Raw genomic sequence first — 21,061 nt, 5'->3', positions numbered from 1 at the left:
TTGGCCTCTCCTTGTCTTAAAATGCCTTGTCTTTGTGAGCAGAGTTGGCTTGGTAGTATTACTCTTGTAGCCTAGCTTATAGTGCAGCTGTTCCACTCAACACACAGCAGAGATGTAGACACACGAAAAGGACTCACTTCCTTCACAATTAGGACCACTGGATGATCACATTGCCTAAACAATTTACCAGACGCCCACAGTATGAATCAACATGCAACATGCAAGCCCACACTTAGAGGATCTTTGCCCAGCACTCCTACAACCGTGACCTCAACCAGCCCATTCCTTCACTCTCTTTGCCTTTGCATCAAATAATTCGCATAATCTCTTCATGTGACCACAATCAGATCTGCACTGCCTGTACACACTACTGCCTCTTTTAGCCACCTAAGTACTAGAGAAAGCCCGGAGCCGTGTCAGAGCGCATCGAAATGAAGCTCTGAGTGAACGGTGTGCTTGTTTCAACCACATAATCACATTTAAATTGATTTAAGAAGTCATTCGACTGCTTAAACACACACATAAATGGCGTCACATCTGACTTTGTTTGCTTTAGAAACCCACAAAACCCTGAGGGATTTCGAGCAGTGTCTGAATCCCCCACAAACTGTCCTTTTTCAATCAGCTTGTTTTGTTTACTGTATCATGCCAGTCTGGTGGTCGTGGGCAGCAGAGCTGCAGCGCCGTCCCCTGTATACCCCTCCCACATGGGCGTGGTCATATTCTAAACTCGCCGTGCGATTGGACGAAAGCACAAACACACGTGCGAGCGCAAGTACCGCGGCCTTCCCCCCCCGTGCTGTTTTAATCTTGACCGTAGGCACCGAGGCGTTCGGCTTCACCTCGACTCCCAGAAACACGACTACAAAGAGTTGGATAGAGCTGCGAGGGAGCACCATGAAAACTTACACGGCCTCCTCACTGTCTTTTCTACTTTTGGGCTCCTGCTTTCTCCTGGTTTGCGTCTCTACTGTGAGCGGTAAGTACCGTTGTGCCCCCCCCCCAGTCCAGTCCAGTCCAGTAGCTGCTGTTTTGGTTACTGTGTCCAAGTAGAAACAGTGGTAGAAGTGCTCCTGTGCGGCTAAGCTAAGCACACACTGCAGTGCAGTTTATGCTTGTTTTATTAACAGTGTGAAGTGATTAAAAATGTAATACCTGCCTGTTTAAATTACGCCTTGATTTACTTCAGAAAAGAGGTCAGGTTGTGAACAGGGCAAAATATGGGAAGGCATGATGCTTTGTTGCTGTCCTGCATTCCTGTAGGGCAAGGAGAGCCACCCTGTTTGGGATGAAGTGGAGACTTTTCTAACCGTTTTATCTAAATATGTAGTGTAACATTGTTTCTCCATCTGGGTTCAACCAGTTCTGGCCTTGAAAACAGTGCTACAGTCCTCCTCCTCCTCCTCCTCTTCCTCTTCCTCTTCCAGGAAGCTGCTATCTGTCTTAGACCATGATGTACTTCACTAGCTACATTTGATAGGAAAGTGCTGTCCTACATAAGGACCTCACGCTCATGCCTCACAGGCACTACTCTTGTCCTGGTGCTTTTGTGTTTGCCCATATGTGTATAGAAATGCTTCTGGCACATGGCTTTGTTGCTGTGTAGATGTCTTGAGTGCTGAAGTGTGTTATGTCCTGCTTTCCTGTGACCTGGAGGCAAGAAGAGCCAGCCTGTTTGGGGTGAAGTGGAGACTTATTTGTTTAGGTGTCTTTTTTTATGGTCCGTCTTATTTTCCTGGCAAAGTACTGAGAGTGCCCTGGTTTCTAGTTCTACTTTCTTTTACTGGTCTTTTTGAGAAACTGAGACATTTGTCTGTATAACAGTTTGCTTTCCCCCATTGAGATCTCCTCCTAATGTTATTCATGTTAAACTGTTTGTTCTATTGTAACCAGCTGCTCCCGTAGTCGTCTACTTAGAAGGAATCTGCCTTTCTTGTGGAAGTGCCGTTGTGCCTGAGGCCATGGCTTGGCTGCAGCCTGTAGGTGTGGCTCAGTGACTGAAACACTGAGTCACTTCTTGTGCCTGTGGCCACTAAAACATGCAGCAGAACCAAGCAAAGTCCGGTCGCTTCCTGCCACTAATGACCAGTGCAGCATGGCCAGCCTGCACTTACTATGCCCTTCCTCTGCCACCGTCTGCGCAGGCTCGCTTTCTTCACAGATTTGGTGGATACTTAATTTTGGGCAAGTGTTGTCCCATTAGGGCAGCATCCGGACCTCACCCTGATTAAGTATTTGAGATGTGGCTGTTGAGCAAGAGTGCATTCCTTAGAGGTGGAAGGCCGTGGTGCTGCCTTATTTTTCCTTATTTTGCTCTCGTAGTGAGAGCAAGTCCCACTTTCCTGCATGCTTTTTGTGCTGTCAGCAGAGACTGACTACAGTTGATAAATCAGTGTAAGAGTAGCTGAGAATAGAATTACCCTTTATATGCAGATCCAGGATCACTGTTCCGTAGGCCAAACTCTTAACCTTTGCTTTTGTTGGGAGAGAAATGGTGAAAAGTTCCTCAGGTCAGAGGCTTCTCTTCCTCCAGTGCTGGAGAAACAAACAAACCTCTCTGGTTAGCCAAGAGAGTGAACTCTAAATATAGCGACCATACGGCCTCTCGCGCCTCTCTTTTGTAACCATTCAAAAGCTGTCGCGTGGCCTTTGCCATCTGGCAGGGGGGTCTTTTCCCTCAGGGGACGAGCTCATTTGTTCTGATGACTTCACTTTTAATGCCAAGCCCAATCATTCCTTCTTCCTCCTCAGATTAATTTTCAATAAGGCCTAATCAATGTTTCATTTTTAGCCTTTGCAACATGGCATTTCTCATTTGGGTCCCCTCTGTCTCTGTCTCTTGCCCCACTTTCCAATCTGCTGTGTTAAAATTTTTAACACGATTATTCCCATGCACCCAACACTTTTTTTCTGACTGTTGGGGACAGCTTTCTTTCTTTTCATCATTTACCAAGGTATGCATAATTTAACTTTAAATATTTTAGGTTCCATTTTAGTGTAAATGGTTCAGACCAGTGTGCTGTGGTGTTGTGGTAGAGCTACGCAAGGAAGTGCTTGCTCCGGTTACGCGTGTTGCCTGGAGAATAGTTGATTTCTCTGTACGTCAGAGTGTATTTTTAGTTGTTGTAGTTTATTTTTGAGAGCAGATGGCTGTGCTGTTCTGGAGAAGTGCCTGAAGATGACTGGAACCTCACCTGCAGATGTAGCTCTGTGTCCATTACCTCTCTCTATTTATTTATTTATTTATTTATGTTTACTTGTTTGTGTGTTGTTTTTCTCATCTGAACACTAGGTCAGTGTGGGTCATTAGTTTTAGGCAGGTGTTTATGGAGCTGCCGTGGGGCTGAATCTTAAAGCCAGCTGCTTTTCACTCCGGTACATTATGCTACTCTGTGGGGATTCTGTAAAATCCGTCCTGCTGTTTTGGAACGCTGTACTCCACAGGGCAGGATCCCGTGCATGTCTGGATGTTAAGTGGTGTGTGTGAATGACTGTGCAGTTGAGTAAAGTGCACTTCTTCATCTTTGGGATATGCATACACAAACACACACACACTGCTTTGGTTCCATAAATGAACATTTTTGGATGAGATGTAAGCGTGAACCTATGCGTGAAGAGCGTGAAGAGTCTATGTAAAGGTTCTTTACCAGTTTGAAGGTTCCTCACACTCCACACACATCTGTATTACAAACATGGTTATTTATGGAACCAAAAGTGGTTATTCTATGGAATTGCTCAAAGAACAATCTAAGCCTTAGGTGGCCATGACCCTGTTGTTGGTTCACTTGTTGTCCTTCCTTGGAGCATTTATGCCAGGTACTGGCCTCTGCAAACCAGGAAAAACCCACAGACCTGCTTGATGTTTTGGAGATGCTCTGATGCTCTTCTAGCCAATTCCATTTTTCCTGCTTTTCACACATCAACTGTTCACTTGGTGCCTAATATATCCACCGCTTTATAGATGCCACTGTAAATGAAAATGATCTGTGTTTTTTGCTACATGTATCAGTGGTGCTAATGTTATGACAGATTGATGAAGTTCTAAAGGCATCTTAAAAATGTAATTTATTTGTTTAACATGTCATTGTCATTATGTAACCAACTCAAGTGTTGGAAGATTAAAAAAGAGACCTCTAAAGCTTGTCAGTTGTCTGAGAGATGGTGGATTTAGTCTAACTTGTTGACAGCTTAGCGTGGCAGAGGACTCCTCCTGTTTACTGACTTTAAGAACGAACAGATCATCACAGTTTAGCTTTAGGCAGTTGGGTGATCCCTTGCATTCTCAAAACAACAACAAGCTGTTGTTTTCCACCTGTTTATATGACTGCTGAAGGTTTTCTCTTGACCAAAACAAGTGTGATTTCCAGCAAGTTACTGCTGAGAGACTTGAAGACTCATTGTGTGCTTATGACTCACGCATAGTTAACGGAGTGGCTCAACCTGATTTGCTAACATGAGGAACAGTGGGCATGCACTATATCAGATCCATCTGCAGATAACTGCTTAAAAAAAACAACCTCTGCATCAGATGAATGTTGGCCAATATTTCAGACCTGTATTTGATGTGTTTCTACTACCCTGAATTTAAAGGTTTTAATTCCAGCTGCTGCACATCTTTGGAAGAATGTCAGATATCATTCTTGGTTCAGAATTTCCATTTCCGTTTTACATAACTATATTAGTGTTAACATAATTAGTTATTATTGGCTATGCACTTTCGTTAAGTGTTTGCATCCTTAGCATTTAGTAGCATTAAGCATTACATGTATTTGTTATACATTTACATTGACTTGTTTGGATCTGTGTGTTTTCCAGGGCCTGTCCACCAGGAGTAGTGATTTATGAGTCATACGACATGAGAGGGCTTGGTAGCATAATTGGGTACAATGAGAACATATTACTCATCATCCGTGGCTGGATCAAAAATGGCATTGTGTTATTTAAGAAAGGTACCCTTACGTCACTGAATGCCACTATGGCCCTTTTTTGTCCTTCGTTAAATTCCACATCTGTGTAGAGGGGAGGAATTACATTCACTTATATAATTCATTTAGAGCCACATGGCTTTACTTGTCTTCTATAGTAATAGCCTGTATTAGATGTGTTAGGAAATGCTTTAAGTGGCCACCGTGAGGGCCTGTGGGAATTATCCAGTCTTCCTCTTGCCAGACTGCTGCTGCTGCAGCTGCTGATCAAAAGGCTAGTTCAGCTGCTGAGATGCTGATCAGATGTTTCACTCGATCAAGCAGCTCAAACAAATTGTACTGCTGATGCTGTCTCCTTTCTCTGTGCTGGAGCTACTGACGACGAAAATGAAGAAGTAAATGGAAAGAATGTAGACTAATCAGGATTAAAGTAGCAGTATGTGAAATTCTATATGAAAGTCTGATGAACTGAACAGGTGAATGACTTTTCTAAGGCATTTGAAAAGAAAAGCATTTCTTATTCCTGTATGATAAGCATTTATTTACTTCTCTAATTGTGAAAATAGTAAGTGTGAAAATATACAGTCTAATACTATGCTTTAACTACAATCATTATAATAATACATTATTTAATATAATACAATTTTTGCACAATGCCAACAATCTCCAACAATCTTTAAAGGTCATGACAGGACAAGTAGCTCTTGACACAGCTAAAGTTAAAGTTCAGCATCTACTGTCAGAAAGAGACCCTTTTAAGAGTACATATTAGATTTTCATGGGAAGTGTGCAAGGAGGAAACCCTTGCTGACAAGAAAAACATCCGAGCAAGACTAATGGGTTTCTGGAACAATGAGCTTTGGACAATTTAATCCAAAGCTGAATACAGAGGACAATAACACAGGAACAGAGGGCATGTTTGGCGTATACCAGATACAGCATTTCAGTACAAAAACCCATATCAACTGTGAAGCATGGAGGTGGAGCAGCTTTTTTGCAGTAGGGCCTGGAAAGCTCTCTAACATAGAATCCACTTGCAATTCTTTATTGTATCATAAGGTGCTTCAGGAGCATCTGTCAAAAACGAAAGCTGAAATGTCACACAGAATAGAAAAGAAAAGAATTTTGCATGAAGGACTGGGAAAAAACCCTCTCCCAGTTGTCAGAGACTGGTAGATCATTTATAGGGAATGTCTAACTGTTATTAGTTATTTTTAAGTTATTTTAGCCAAGGGGGAAATACCAGCCATTGGGGTATAGGGTATCCCTTTTCTGGTTTATTTATATAACCCCATCTCTTAATATTGTTTAGTTAAAGATCAAATATGTTCTCTAACAAATATATTACATAACATATTATAGATATTATATAACAAATGCACAGAGCTTAGTATACACACAGTGGACTGGTGTTCTTATGTATGGGTTGGTGGAATGGCTTAGTTTACTCCAACCACACAGTTTCACAATATATTTTTTGGAAATGAAAGTAGAACCATGTTTAACAGATTTATGCATATCTCCTCAGTTAGGAGTCATCAGCGATGCACCACACTTCCTTTTATGCAAGAATTGCCATTCAGCAAAAACAACATGTTTCATTAGAAATGAATCTTAGGTTGTTGTTTTTTTTTTGAGAAGTCTGTTTGGGTTATTCCAGGAGGTTTATTGGAGGTTCTTAACAGGGGCTTTACAAGGTGATTTATTGTGTAAAGCTGGCTAACCTGCCAAATGCTTTCACAGATGTTGCAGATTTTCCAAAAAAAAAGTGTCCAGTTTCTTCAAGATAAAGCCAAACGTTAATCATTGAGATACTGCTAAATTGTTTTGATTTATGAGCGTTTCTTAGAAGAATTTGTGTTGAGTTGTGCTTTTTTTTTTTTTTTTTTTTTTTTTTTTTTTAAAGTAAAAAGCAGCATGAGAATGGCTGAACCCCTGGTTGTCTGTTTGGTATGGAATGATGCATTCCATACCAGAGATAAATAAGCAAGAGGTTTGGATAAGGATGTTGTGTCTATTCAAGCCAAGGCCATATCATTCCTCCAGAAGCAATTACCTCTCAAAAAGCTTGTGGGTCTGTAACATAATGAGAAAACAAGGCTCCTCAAACAAAGATCCTGTAGTAACTTCAAGCTTCTTCTGCACTACTTCTGTAATATAACCTCTAATTACTTACTAAGCAGGATTTTTACCATGAATAAATCCAGAATAACAGTCCTTCTGTTTTGAAACCGTGTCAGGGCAGGACAGGAAGTTGAGAGTCTTTCACTGAAGTGTCACTTTTGTGGGAATGTTGGCCAGACTACTGAGAGTTATAAGTCAAAGTAACAGTCTGCACTTAGAACTCTAAATTCATCTCCCTGCCATTGACTGGAGACAAGTATTCATTTACTAGTGAGGGTCTATGGGTGGTTTTCTACCCATGTGATTTAGGCATTATCATAATAACGTTAAACACTGTTATGGATATACTCAGGACAATATGGATATAATACGGGGCAAAAATGCTACTTCGAACACTTCATGGCAACAGATGAACATGCCCAGACTTTGAGTAGTCATTCACATTTTATTTTATAGAGTGTTTATTTATAGTGTGTTCATTCTTACACAAACGGTTGCAACTGTAACAACTGCAATTCATTTCCCTCCTGGGATCAATAAAGTGATTCTGATTCAGATTCAGTTGACCAATGGACACAATACTGTGGCTGTCATAGAAGCTTCTAGCACTTGCTAGTCATGCATTAGCCTGGTCAGCACTCTGGACCAGTGCGGATGTGCGCAGCAGTCTCGGTCCAGACCGAACAAAACACTAGGCTGCTTTGTGGTGTCCAGTGTTGGTTCCACTTCTTCTTTCAGGAAAAAACTGGGCTTAGCCTCAATTCAGTGTGTTGTTAAACCTAAAACTGCAGACTGTAATTATTGTTCATTTCCAGTCCTGGGGGAAAGATCCAGTATGATAAAATCAAATGTGGAAAGTTCTCACCTGTAAAAATAAGAAAAACCTCACAATCTCAATACTCAAAGACTTACAGGATATGTGATGCGTTTACAGTATTTTATTTTCCAGGCTTTGTAAGGTTTACTGAACACTTAATAGAAATAAGTAAATAAACTGCAGTAATACAATAGTCTCGTTTGTTTAAAGCTTGAGTGTTCATTTGCTATGTTGGTATTTTGCTTTCTATTTGCTTTTCAGAGGCTTTGCCTTATTTTAAACAAGAAAGCTTATAGCTTTAACTATGATACGTCATCTGACAAAACCTTTAGACAAGCATTTAGATAGAACAGTTATTAATACATAGGAAAAATGTCAAAACCATTACTGGTTTAATACATAATAAATGCATACCTGGCATCCACGTCACCTCGACTCAGGGCACAACAGTATCTTATTCATTAGCATCAGGCAGATTGGGCCTGTTTACACCCAGAAATAAAATGCTTTTTGGTGATCGGATCATGTTCAGATTTCACTTATCTGCACGAAAAGCCAAGTTTAAACACCCAAAAGACGCAATATGATTGGATTACGATTGGATAACTCAAACCACATTCGGAAGATGTCCGCAACAAATCTAGTCTACTTTTAATACAAGTGTAAAATGAAAGTGTTTTCTGTGATCAGATTCTGTCGGCCCTTGTCCAGTCCAGGTAGATCCAGATTCTATCTGGATACACAATGCGCGTTAATGCCAGGTGTCAAGAGACCCGAAGGATTTAATATGTTAACAGCTAATTTCACCGGTATAGACACAGTTGAATTTACTGCCTGCTAATGGATACATTTTGAACTGCAGTAGGAAACATAAAACAATGGCTAATTAAGAAATAAAATAAAATGCATTCAAATATTGTTTTTAAAGATTTGTATAACATGTTGTTAGAGCCAGTCTTACTTTACAGACTTTTTTTTTTACAGAATACTTTTTCATACTTTTGGTGAATTTAATTGTTGTTTCCATTTTTTTCCCCAGGTGATTTTTGTGAAGTGAATGTGTGTCAGAATGGAGGAACATGTGTCACAGGAACAGGGAAGGATCCCTTTATCTGTATCTGCTCGGATGGCTTCACTGGAGACACCTGCAATGAGACCGAGACTGGTAACGAATGGAATTTTTTTATAAAGCTACTTTCAAGCTAGCTGATCAAAGTTTAAGAGGTATTGTATGTGATGTCCTATGTGTTGACCTTTGATCACAGGGCCCTGTCATCCTAACCCCTGCAAAAATGATGGCATCTGTGAGGAGGTTGACGGCCAGCGCAGAGGGGACGTCTTCAGTGCATATGTGTGCAGGTGCCAGAAAGGCTTTGAGGGCACAAACTGCCAGAACAGTAAGGAAGCCTCTGCTCTCTAAAGCTCTTTTATCTCCATATCATCAGTTTTCCCTGAGAAAACCATAACCCATTCTCCCACTCAGCACTGATACTGATAAGCATGACAATTGTGGTTGTGATGCAACAAGCAGAGCCTTCTTATCAGTGCAGCTGAATGTTTGCACAGTAACTAGGACAGAGGATCAGATGTAGCTGCTGCCGGACAGAGTGTTTGATTGGTTCAGTGAAATGCTGAGGACTGCATTAGCTCCAGACGTTCTTGGGATGATCCAGGGGCAGATGGCAAATTCTCAGCAGCTGTAGCAGTGCAGTGACCCTGTCCTCTCCACATTCTGACTCACTGTTGGTTTTTATTGCTGGCTTTGGGGCATCACAGGGGTAAACGGAGCTGCTGCCATCAGCAGGAATTATCACAGCTCGCAAACTGCTTGGTCATGTGCACACACACAGCCCTGTGGCCTCAAATACACTGGGATAAAGCTACTGATATTGTGCTGGAGATGAGTCATAAAAAATACCATCATCTTTTATGCCTATTTGTGATTTATTCTTTTGTTTAAAAGCAGAAGGCAGAAAGAATACCCTCAGGAGAATAATGTATGCAAAGAAATGCACAGATTTCTGTATAGTGCTGCTGTCATGAAACATTTAATTGCTGTCAAAACTACAAGATGTATCTACAAGATGATAACTCAATGGAAATCAATGTAAACCTTTTTATCAAGTCATTGTGGAGCATTTCTGTTGGTCTGCCAGATTCCAAATATGTCAAAAAGTGAAAAATGTCTTTGACTGACAACAACAATTTGAATCTTCTTTTAACAACAAAACCAACCAAAATCATGATTTTTCTGTGTCACATTTCATACATTGTTGCACACATCAAAAATACTTGCACACAAAACATTGAATTAATTAACAAAAAAGCAGTTTTGGTCTGAATACAAAATGAGTTTAAAGTATGGAGAAAGCTGTTCATTCATTAAACCCTAGGTTAAATTAAACTTAACTCCTCATTGGACTAAACTCCATAATGTTTTCCACCTTAAACATCATTCAAGAACTAGATATCTACTAAGTTAGGGCTTCTAAGCTTTGTCCCAACTGCATTTCATTTGTGATGATTTATAAGTGTAAATAAATTATGTCGGACCTTGCATCATCATATTCTTAATCTTGTCCATATTATCGTAAAACACATATTTAGGATAATCTGAGATGATTGAAGTTAATCTGTAGTAGCAGAAAACATGCAGCTGGAAATCCTTCAGCATGTTTTTTGCACTCAAACTCAGCAGCAGGGGATTATTTCGTTAATGCTGTTGGCTTCCTCATTTTGCCAGTGCTGATGAGAGAGCACTGGCCTTCAGTGTCAATTTTCTGTCTATTTCTAGCTCTTGGTGTCAGAATTACGATGTTTTGGTTGGGCTTCGTTAAGTATCTGTGGGTGTGAACACGGAGCCTCATCCTTAGATTGTGGCTGGAGAGTGTGGTTAAAGATCACGGAGGCTCTGAAACTCTTTAGGCGAATGTTTAAGAAGCCTGGGAGACAGAGGAGAGAAGCGTCTAAATCATGCCTGTCACCATCCGGCAAGAATGAGTACAATGTGTCTGAGCACACAAACACAAACACTGCAGACTTGAGAGACAAAAGGGCAAAAATGCCAGGGCAAAATTGAAATACACACACACACACACACACACACACACACACACACACACACACGCGCACGCACGCATCCACACTGTGAAAACGCACGCACGTTCAGACGTCTCTTGGTTGTCCAGCCAACAGGGAAAGGTCTACACACACCCACGCCATCACACACTCGCCTTGTTGCTGGGGTAAAATGGAGTTGGAGGCGGAAGAGTGAATTAAGTCAACTCTGACACTGTCACAGTCTTTCCCTTTGGCTGCTGGGAGTTTTACAATGGCAGTGTGAAATTGCTCTGAAAGCTCTGCGAGAGACCATGAAATCTGTGTCAAAAGCTTTTACGCACTGAAGTATTAGCCACATTAGCTCGGCTGACCGAAATAGCGTGGAGCCCGCTGTAGAGTTTCACCAAAGCACTAAAAACCTCCTTTTTTGGAAGCAGAGAAGTGTGTCTGAGGAGGAGTTAGTGTTTGTGTATGTGCGTATAAGCGAAAATAAGGCACTTAGTAGTGTGCAAATAGAAAGCTGTAATTTTGTTTATAGAGGTTGTTTAACACGCCTGTTATTTTCTTTTACAAGAGCAACCAAAGATACTTTTTCTCAGGAGTACTTACTTTGTCTCTTTTTCCCTTTTCTGTGCCGTAGGTTCTCTTTCTTGCGCCCTTTCTCCTCTAATCTGTCACTTTTTCTTAATATTTTTTTAGACTTTGTTGCCATGACTCTTGGGTCTAAATTTAGGGCTAAACAGTGGAGTATTGGTAGAGAAAAGTCACATTCCCACCATATGTGAACACAAAAGAGTAAAAGAAATGGACCAAGTTCAAGTACAAGTGCACTGATTTTACTAAATGTGCGATGTTGACAAAAGAATTCAAAGTTTTTGTTGCGTATTTCTTTAGAGATGCTAATAGGATCAAGGGGTCATGATATTTACAACATAAATATGGCCATTTTTTTTGCTATCTGAAACCACCAGTGAACATACATCTGTCTCACGAGTTTTATTTGTAATACTGGTGATGCTAAATTTGGGGAAAGACCTTATTTCTGGTCTAGTTTGCCTTCCAATGCTCTGCATGTATACCAGTTAACCATAGCATTAGCATGAAATTCAAAATATTGATTATCTTCATCTGCTATAGCATCTGTCAAGGGGTGGGATATATTGGGTGGCAAGTGAACAGTCAGTTCTTAAGGGTGATGTGTAAAAGGATCAAAGATGGGCAAATAACTGGAGACAGGGTCATGGGTGCCTAACTCTCATTAATTTGGTCCATGGAGGCCCCACTTCACATTTTAAAGGACTTAAAGGATGTGCTGCTAACGTCTTGGGGCCAGACAGCTAGTACAGCAAGTAGCTTGTCTGTGCCCACATACAGAATTTGTTTATTTGACCACACTCATTGGAATGACCAACATGCAATATAACTGGGGGAAGTCCAAAGAGTTCCTTGCAGATCCGAACAACTGCATATTCCAAGATCCTCCGGTTGAACAACTGTACGTAAGAACAAGCTATTGAGATGTGTTACTACTGTGCTGCAGTATAAAAGAAGCTCCAAACGGTCACCTTCAGCTAAGAGGAAAAGTGTTTGGATGGTCAGGAACACCCAAAGAACCATCAAGGTATATTGTTTCATAATGCTATTGCTAATAACCCTTTCAGTTTATTAAATAATATATTCTATTATTACAAGGATCAAAAAAGGAAATAGTAGTGTAGTATGTATGCTAGGAAATGAACAGAAACCACTTGAATTACAGCCTGCATTAGCATCTGGATATTCACTTGCTTTAGCAGTAGAGCAGTGCATGATCCAAAGCTTTATTACAGATGCATCTCCCTGTGTGAACTCGCAGTGATCACATCTTGAAACACATCCCTGTGGGGCACCTTTTGGTACAGTCAGCCAGACTCTTCTTTAATCTTGTTACTGTTCCTGCTGCCAGGGGTGTGTGTGTGTGTGTTCTTATGCATGACCAGCAGTCACAAGACCTGTGGCGGCAAACTCTGCAGGGATTCAGACGCTCTCCTCTGTTGAACTCCATCATGTAGCTGCCTGGCCATTCCCTCCGATGCTCCACTCTGAATTAGAAGAAGCAGCCTGCTCAGCAGTGCCATTCCTTTTAACGCTTCCTTCCCTCAGTCACATGCGAAAGCCTGCTGGCCTTGCTTCGTATCGATCAGGGTCACGATGCAAACATCATGAGATCGGTATTGGCTTTCAGTTCATGCAGTGGCCAACGTTTCCTATTGATATTCACTCAAATTATACCACACGTTACAGTGTGTTAAATTCCCTGTAAGTCAGCCGTTCTCGTGCTGAGCAGTCTGCATTAGAGTATGTTTGAACTCCTAAATGAGGGTGGATAATCACTGTTTACATCTCACTGGATGACCAGGCAATAGTCTGTGTTCCTCTTTTACAGAACAAGAGGCTAAAAGGGCATGAACTTTGCAAGAGTCATATTGGGAACAAACCCTATAAGAACATAAGAGCATTATAGTGGTCATGCCTTCTTGACCACAAAGGGCCAAATTTACCCCTCTACAGGATCATGGAGCATTCAAAAGCTGCTTCCTTGCTGCAGTGCTTGTGTTTTCCACCACCAGTCTTTTTCCTAGAAGGCAGTCTTGGCAGAACAGGCAGAATCTAATTTTAAGAATGGTTCTGTTGATTCCTAATTGACCTACATTTTTTTGGGAACATATCCATGCTGAGAAAAGGATGTAGGAACTGTCTATGATTATGAAAATGTAATATATCCATGCTGGGAATGTTGGAATTTGGACAAGCTTCACGGAAAATTAATAGAAATTCCATTCAACCATCTGTTAAATTCCACATACTCAAGATTTTGTCAAAATACTTTTTTAATTCATTTTGTGTCCATTAGCATAGTAGATAAATTAGCTTTGGTGTTTCTAACCTGCCTAATTTCAGTTGGCTACAACAGCGTGGCCCTAGTATAGTTTCATTAACCGGAATCTTGACATTCTTCAGCAGCTACAAATCTTGTGTAAAGCAACATCTCAAAAGTTGCTATGAAAGAACACATAGAGGAGAGGAGTTTGAATTTCCTAGCATTGGGCTGTTTTCGTCCTTCTTTTCCCGGAATAGTCGCTTTCCAAAAAAAAGATGAAATTGAAACTATTCAGGAAATACTGCAGTGTTATTCTCTTGCTAAATTATGTGCATTTGTCACCATAGTAGCTGAACACCTAAGAACATCAGAGAGACCAGAAGATCTTCCTTATGAATTACTGCCAGTTCAGTTCAACTTCTGTTTATTCACTGGTTCACTTCAGTTCCTTTCAACTCTAGCTGTTTCTTCCTGACCTCTGGAGTTTGGGTGTGTTTCAGTTTCTGATTACTGCCTTGGCTCAGGGAGGCTGTGACCAGTCACACACTCCATCTGTACACACAGTCACATAACTCTCTGATTTCTTTCTGGTTTCTTTTCCTGGACGTTTCCAGTGATGATCAGAAAATCAGTGCTTAATGAAATCAATTTAGATGCTGGTAAACTAGAACAGCCCCTAAAAAAACAAGAAATTCTGGTAATTTCTTTCTGCATTGACCTTGCTTTGCATTGCCTTTATTGTAAGGTTACATCAAGTCTTTACAAGCAAAACACTTGATGAGATAGCTGTAAACAATCTGCTTTAAGACCTCTGCACAGTACTGTATATACAGCCCTTTCAGCAGTAAGTTTCCATTGTTAGGTTAAACTTAAAGTTCTGGCCTGGATAACATCATGACACATCACCATTCATTTCATTGTGGTCTTGGTCATCTCTCCGTCTCCATCAAACAAACAATAACAAACAATGGCCGCCTTAATCATCACTGTGTACCATTCGTGTGAGTCGTCTGTATGTCATTAACTCTGTGTATAACTTTGTGTATATATGGTAGATCCAGGCCTCAGCTCTCTGTTCTTGTGCTCAATAAGTGGATTATAAATTGTACTGCTGTCCCTTCAGCCAGCTCCATCCTCCTTCTTTCCTGTGAGGAGCACAGATAGTCTGCTTTTCAAAAGATTCTTTGAAGACAGGCCAGTGTGGTCTGAAATTCCATAAGGGTTCTTTACGATAAGAAATAAGAGAGATTCTTCTGATTAGGTTTGCTGGGTCCTTCATAATACTTTAGATAAGATCACTTAGATAATTATTTTTAGTGGTTTTGAAAGAGGAAAATGGGTCTAGTAGTCACTGGAATCTGCCACTAGAGTCTCTCACATGCATTGCTGATGATCAGAGTGCCATCTATAGATCACAGAGTGAACTGCAGCAAGTGAAGTGAAAGTCAATTTCACACACAGATCTGGGAACAAATTCACAAAAGTGTCTTAAGAAAGAAATTATTTTTAGATAAGGACAATGTTAAGAAAAAAAGCAAGAATTATTTTCAGATTTTACGTTTTACATTCTGGTGTTCTCTAAAAAGTATTTTCTGAATTATTTTCTTAACATTGGCAAAAGCCTTCTTTAGGTAAGTTTGAATTACTAAACTGAATGTCTAATTTAACTGTATTAAAAGTGGATACAGTTCTTAAAGTGCTGGTAGTGTATACAGAAGGAAAATTCCCCTCTACCTCTTGTTTACTGAAAATCCTTGAACGCTTAGTTTGATTGTTTGTTTTTGCTACATTTGCTGTCCAATGCACGTGTTTGGATCTTGCATTGTTTGATAAGCTGTAAAATGCACAATAACAGTTGGTTACAATTGTCCTAAATAATGAAACAATAACAAGTGTCTTTTTAAGATTTTAGAAAGAAAATAAAAATAGAAAATGATTATGATTAGAAAATAATTATGAATATTTTACCACTAAGTTTTTGCATTGAACAATTGCATTGAACAACATTTTTATGAACTTCTTTGTGTTTATCTTAAGTTCCTACATTTTTGTTCTTAATATTTTTTTTCTTAAGCTTTTGTGAATCTGGCCCCCAAACTCCTCGGGTTTAACTGTGGGATCTTCTCTTTATAGATGTAAACGACTGTGCTGGTCAGCCGTGTCAAAACGGGGGACAGTGCAGAGATCTGGATGGAGATTTCACCTGTAAATGCTCATCACCTTATGTTGGAAAGCACTGCCAACTGCGTGAGTGGACTGCTACATATTTGTTTTACAAGTTTCTGTTATATTGAGTAGATACTGGATTATTTTATCTGGGTGATTTTGAGGAATGGAATAAATTACAGCTGTTTTTGTTATTCTTTACACATTAATACATGCTATTAAAATCAGTACTCCACTCCACTTCTCTCGATGACCTCACTGTGTGTGTGTGTGTGTGTGTGTGTGTGTGTGTCTCACCCCATGAGAATAGTCCTCACACTGTTTGTCCATCTGTCTGCCACACTATCTGTCTTCTGCACGTGTGGACAGGATAACGATGTGTCGTTCTTTTCTGCAGGCTGTATCTCTCTCTTGGGAATGGAGGGGGGCGGCATTGCAGAGTCTCAAATCTCTGCCTCCTCTATTTACTATGGCATTCTGGGACTGCAGCGCTGGGGGCCCGAGCTGGCTCGTCTTAACAACAAAGGCCTGGTGAATGCCTGGACCTCAGCATCACATGACAAGAGCCCTTGGATTCAGGTTTGCGGGTTTAGCTTTATAAATGAGGTTTGGTTATGTACAAATGTTTGTCGTTGACGCCCCTTCTAATAAATGCATTTAGCTACTATATGTTGCACCCATTGCAGATACAGATGTGCAAATGCACAGCTTGTCTAGTCCCTGTAGAGAAGTCTTGTCAATAGAATGGTAATTTCTGGAGCAGATAAACATAAACCTATTGGCATTATGCCCAATACCAGGCTCCATCCACTACTTTTTGGATGGGTAGGGGAGTTTGGGATGAGGTGGGGTGGTGATGATCCAAAATCCTGAGCTCACTCTTGTCGCTGAATGCAGTCATTTCAGACATTAGATTTCATGTTTTCAAATGCCATGTTAAACCTTAAATGTTTATTTTGGCCAACAATATACATTTTCTGTTACTGTAACTGACAAGTAACTGCCTTGAGTGGACTGTGATTGGTCTAGAATCATCTTCTGTCTGTGTATGAACTACTCTGTGATGGCCATCTTTTCTGATTTTGTCTGTATTTGCAGATCAACATGCAAAGGAAGATGCGATTCACTGGCATCATCACCCAGGGTGCCAGCCGTATGGGCACTGCTGAGTTCATCAAATCCTTCAAGATCGCCTCCAGTTTGGATGGACGTACATACACCTTGTACAGAGCTGAGGACCGCATGACTGACACTGTAAGCTGAACATTTTGACACCGTTCCTACTTTGAATTGATGACTTCTGCCCTGTGGTGATGAGCTTGGTTTTATGACACAATTGTGGTCTTCGGCAGATTTTTGTGGGAAACGCAGACAATGACGGCACCAAGACCAATCTGTTTGATCCACCCATAATTGCTCAGTACATCCGCATCTTGCCCGTGGTGTGCCGCAAAGCCTGCACCCTGAGGATGGAGCTGGTGGGCTGCGAACTTAACGGTAAGTACCACTGAGAAGGTATCCTGTTTATAGGCATAGTAGTGGAGATGTGATTTCCCAAGAGACTTGGGTTCCCATAGGTCAGTGAAAAGAAATGAAATAAGTGTAATTGCATATGAGAAGATCTGAAGGCACCTACTTATAAAAGATACATAACAAAATCACGGTAAATAAAATAACCGGCTTCTTCCATATATGCCATTGTGACTGTGTGGTTGAACTTAAGAAGCTGCTGGCCTTAAGAGCCAAGTCAAAGGTTGAGACTTCATCCAGCCTGGGACAAGAGCCAACTAATGTTCTATGAGCACAAAAATGAGCAAACATTGGCTGTATTTGGAACAAATGACTAAAAAGTTGGACCAGACTCAACATGTGGTAATAATAAATCAAGTCAATGAATGTGAAGGGCATTCCAGTCTGAAATTTTTAAATATTTTGTAATTATTTACTGTGAGAGTCTGGTCATGAGAAGCACTATTGGCAGCATTGATGTTTTGGTCATTATGGGTATTGGTTATAACAGAAACATGGGTGTGTGCTTGTGTTTAATCATTCTCAGGTTTGTTGGAAAGAGTGGGCTGTGTTAATGATGTCAGACTGTCTGAGCTTTGCCACGCCTCACTGTGTCTGTGTCTCTCTCAGGCCATAACATCTCACTACCATGCATTTGTTACACACTGGCACCATTTGTGTGCATATGCTTCTTCAAACACCATATCTCACACATGCTGGCGACACCGCTAACCTGCATGAAGCCTGTGCTCGTTCACCTCCGGGCCGAGCCAGCGCCCATCTGGTTTGTGCTGCTTGTGCTGATTCGCTTCCCATTCATCTCTCTATCCCTCCCTTTCTCCCCGCTCTCTCTCTCTTTCTCTCTGGCTCTTTATGTGTGTCTTTCTTTCTCTCTCCTCTCTTCCTGATGTCTCACTCCACAGTATATTTGAACATGACAGGTTGCTCTGAACCACTGGGCTTCAAGTCGCGACTGATTTCCGATGGTCAGCTCACTTCCTCCAGCTCCTTCTGCACGTGGGGCATTGAGGCCTTCACCTGGCACCCGCACTATGCCCGTCTGGACAAGCAGGGCAAGACCAATGCCTGGACTGCTGCCACCAACAGCAGATCTGAGTGGCTGCAGGTACAATGTCATTCCTAACACCAGTAACATTAGCCCTGAGAAATAGCCCCAAGATGTGCCAAAATTCTCAGTTGTGCACAAGGTAATGACTCTAGGTTGCCACGTGTCTTGGAAAATCTGGAAAACCTTTTAGAGACATTTTAGATTTTAGAAACTATCAGTTATGAAAACCTAGAAAATGAGAAAATTGCTAAAAAATGTCCTGGAACTCTTGGTGAGATTCTTTAAACGTTAAGCTGTTGAGCCTCTTAGATATTAGAGAATTATGCCATTTATGATTTATTACGGTTGCACATAATCCAGATTATATAATATGCATAGATGGTAGTAATTGGTGTTGGATAATACATCCAAACCCACTTGATATTGAGAGGCTTTTTAATGTGCTCCTCATAAGCATGGGTTCATTTCTGAAAGTGATGGGAAATGTCATGGAAAAGTGCTGGTAAATTTTTCCATATGAAGAGTGGGTTCTTGTGGACTCGTGAAACGTCACCAGTCGAAGCCCAAATTCGCCTTTAGCCTTGTACAGTCCAAATGCCAGAATGTGTTCCTGTTCTGCTCATGTTATTAAGGATGCATCAGGAGATGACTTGGGTCATAGCCAAAAGTCCCATAATGCAATGCTCTTCCGATTGCAAAATTAACATACAGCATTTTCCCGTCCTCTGGAGTGTACTCACGAGTCAAACCTGCCAGGTCTGTAATACTAGTTTGTAACTAGTAGTTTGTACTAAGAATCCCTTCCTGTGACTTGTTCTCTGCTTGTTCAAGATTGAAACCAAGACTAGGCTTAAACCCCTGAACCTGAGACATATTATTTAATGCTCATGAAACTTTAAACCACTAATTATTTCATTACTAACATGGAATTAAAATGCAAGACAAAAAATAACCTTGTTGTCAGGAGAACAAGTTCAATCCCAAGCAGTGCCACAGACCTCAGTGGCCAGCAGTCTAAGAGACTGACATAATCAGTGATAAGGCTTTAAATACTTTTATCAGTATGACCTGCCAAATATTGATGAACAGTATATGTGAGTTCTCAGTGTTTACTAAGTTCTGAGAAATGATGACTGACTGATCACTTTGTATAACTTTGTATTCCTTTAAACACTGAGGACTGTATTTGCTGTCCATGCTGTCCTTGGTTATCTAACTCTTTTTGTTTTTGGTCATTCCTTTAGGTGGACTTACTGTCGCCTAAGCGGATCACAGGAATAGTCACACAGGGCGCTAAGGACTTTGGGAATGTGCAGTTCGTCTCAGCCTTCAAAATTGCTTACAGTGACGACGCCCAGCACTGGACCGTGGTGAAGGATGACAAAACTAAGACCGATAAGGTCAGCGACTCGCCTGTCCATTTCCGTTCTGAGACTGGATACTTTCATGTTTATTCTGTGTTTGTGGGATAGTTTATACAGCGCAAAGCTAGCTTCAATAAACAAAGTATATGAAGCCTTAAGATAAGTTGGGCCAGGATGCATCCAATGGCATATATTTCAATGGCATTGAAAGAAAAGAGGAAGAAAAAAGGCAAAAGTGGAGGATATTTGTGATGTGTATCCAATTTGGAACTCTTGGGATTAACTCCTCCCTTCTTTGAAGTCTAGAAAACTGTGAAGTCTATGAGAAGCTAGGAGACTAACAGAAATAACAGATTTCTGAGTGGGTTTTGAACCTGCTGTGATTTGTGATGTTTGAAGCAACAGATTGCTGTTCGGTAACTTTTCGGTTCTCTTTTTTTTGTCTTCTTTTTTTCCTCTCTCCCCCCCTTTCATTCTACCTGCAGATCTTCCCTGGCAACAGCGATAACAACGTGCACAAAAAGAACGTGTTCGAGCCGCCCTTCTACGCCCGATTCGTCCGCTTCCTCCCATGGGTGTGGCATGAGCGCATCACTGTGCGAATGGAGCTGCTGGGCTGTGACGAGTAAAACCCCTGACTCCCCCTCTCTCTGTCTCTCCTCCTTTACCTCCCTCCGTCCCTCCTTCCTGAGCCACATATGCACTGCCTTGCTCCCAGCACCAGAGGGCGCTAAAACGCCACACAAAACCCAACACAGCAGGGAACTGAGCTTTCTGGGAGCTTCAGGGATATCCCCCAGAAAAAAACCAAAACAAAAACAAAAAAAAACTAAAGCTGCAGCGCAAAGCTTTATACAACACAGCAAGATTTGAATCCCACAGTTAATACAACCGATGGTGTGAGCTGACATCCATAATTGCTTAGTATTACATGATTAGCAGTAGAGTGCTCTGTTCCTGGGAGACTGCAGTGCTCCCAGGTGATGATGCTATTGCAGGAGTTTAACGTTTATGCTCATTTACGTAGAATGGTGTACAAAAAGTGGCCCGTTTTTGAAGTGAAGAACTATATGGATGAAAATATTGTATTTTGTTAAAAAGAATTGTATATACCAAATGGGGCACACTTTATATAGAGTCAAGTTTGTGTTAGTTTCATTGGTTGTA

The 21,061-nt window shown here is 41.0% G+C and overlaps 1 protein-coding gene across 2 annotated transcripts; it reads left to right on the top strand.

Moving 5' to 3' along the window:
• The first annotated feature begins 814 nt into the window (after positions 1 to 814).
• On the top strand, positions 815 to 20,647 carry mfge8b (milk fat globule EGF and factor V/VIII domain containing b). 2 transcript variants are annotated; one of them, XM_072663116.1, is made up of 10 exons: positions 815 to 979; positions 8,906 to 9,031; positions 9,132 to 9,263; positions 15,920 to 16,033; positions 16,350 to 16,531; positions 17,051 to 17,206; positions 17,305 to 17,449; positions 18,403 to 18,587; positions 19,775 to 19,930; positions 20,380 to 20,647. In XM_072663116.1, exons 1-10 carry the CDS (start codon positions 898 to 900, stop codon positions 20,521 to 20,523), a joined length of 1,422 nt encoding a protein of 473 aa, XP_072519217.1. In that variant the 5' UTR covers positions 815 to 897; the 3' UTR covers positions 20,524 to 20,647. The 2 variants fall into 2 exon arrangements, with proteins under 2 accessions (XP_072519217.1, XP_072519216.1); XM_072663115.1 differs by having other exon boundaries at positions 18,385 to 18,587.
• Positions 20,648 to 21,061: the final 414 nt, after the last annotated feature.

The sequence above is a fragment of the Salminus brasiliensis genome, chromosome 19, assembly GCF_030463535.1.
Source record: "Salminus brasiliensis chromosome 19, fSalBra1.hap2, whole genome shotgun sequence".
NCBI lineage: Eukaryota > Metazoa > Chordata > Actinopteri > Characiformes > Bryconidae > Salminus > Salminus brasiliensis.
The sequence above is the reverse complement of the archived record's forward strand: the minus strand, read 5'-3'. Positions and strand labels throughout refer to the sequence as shown.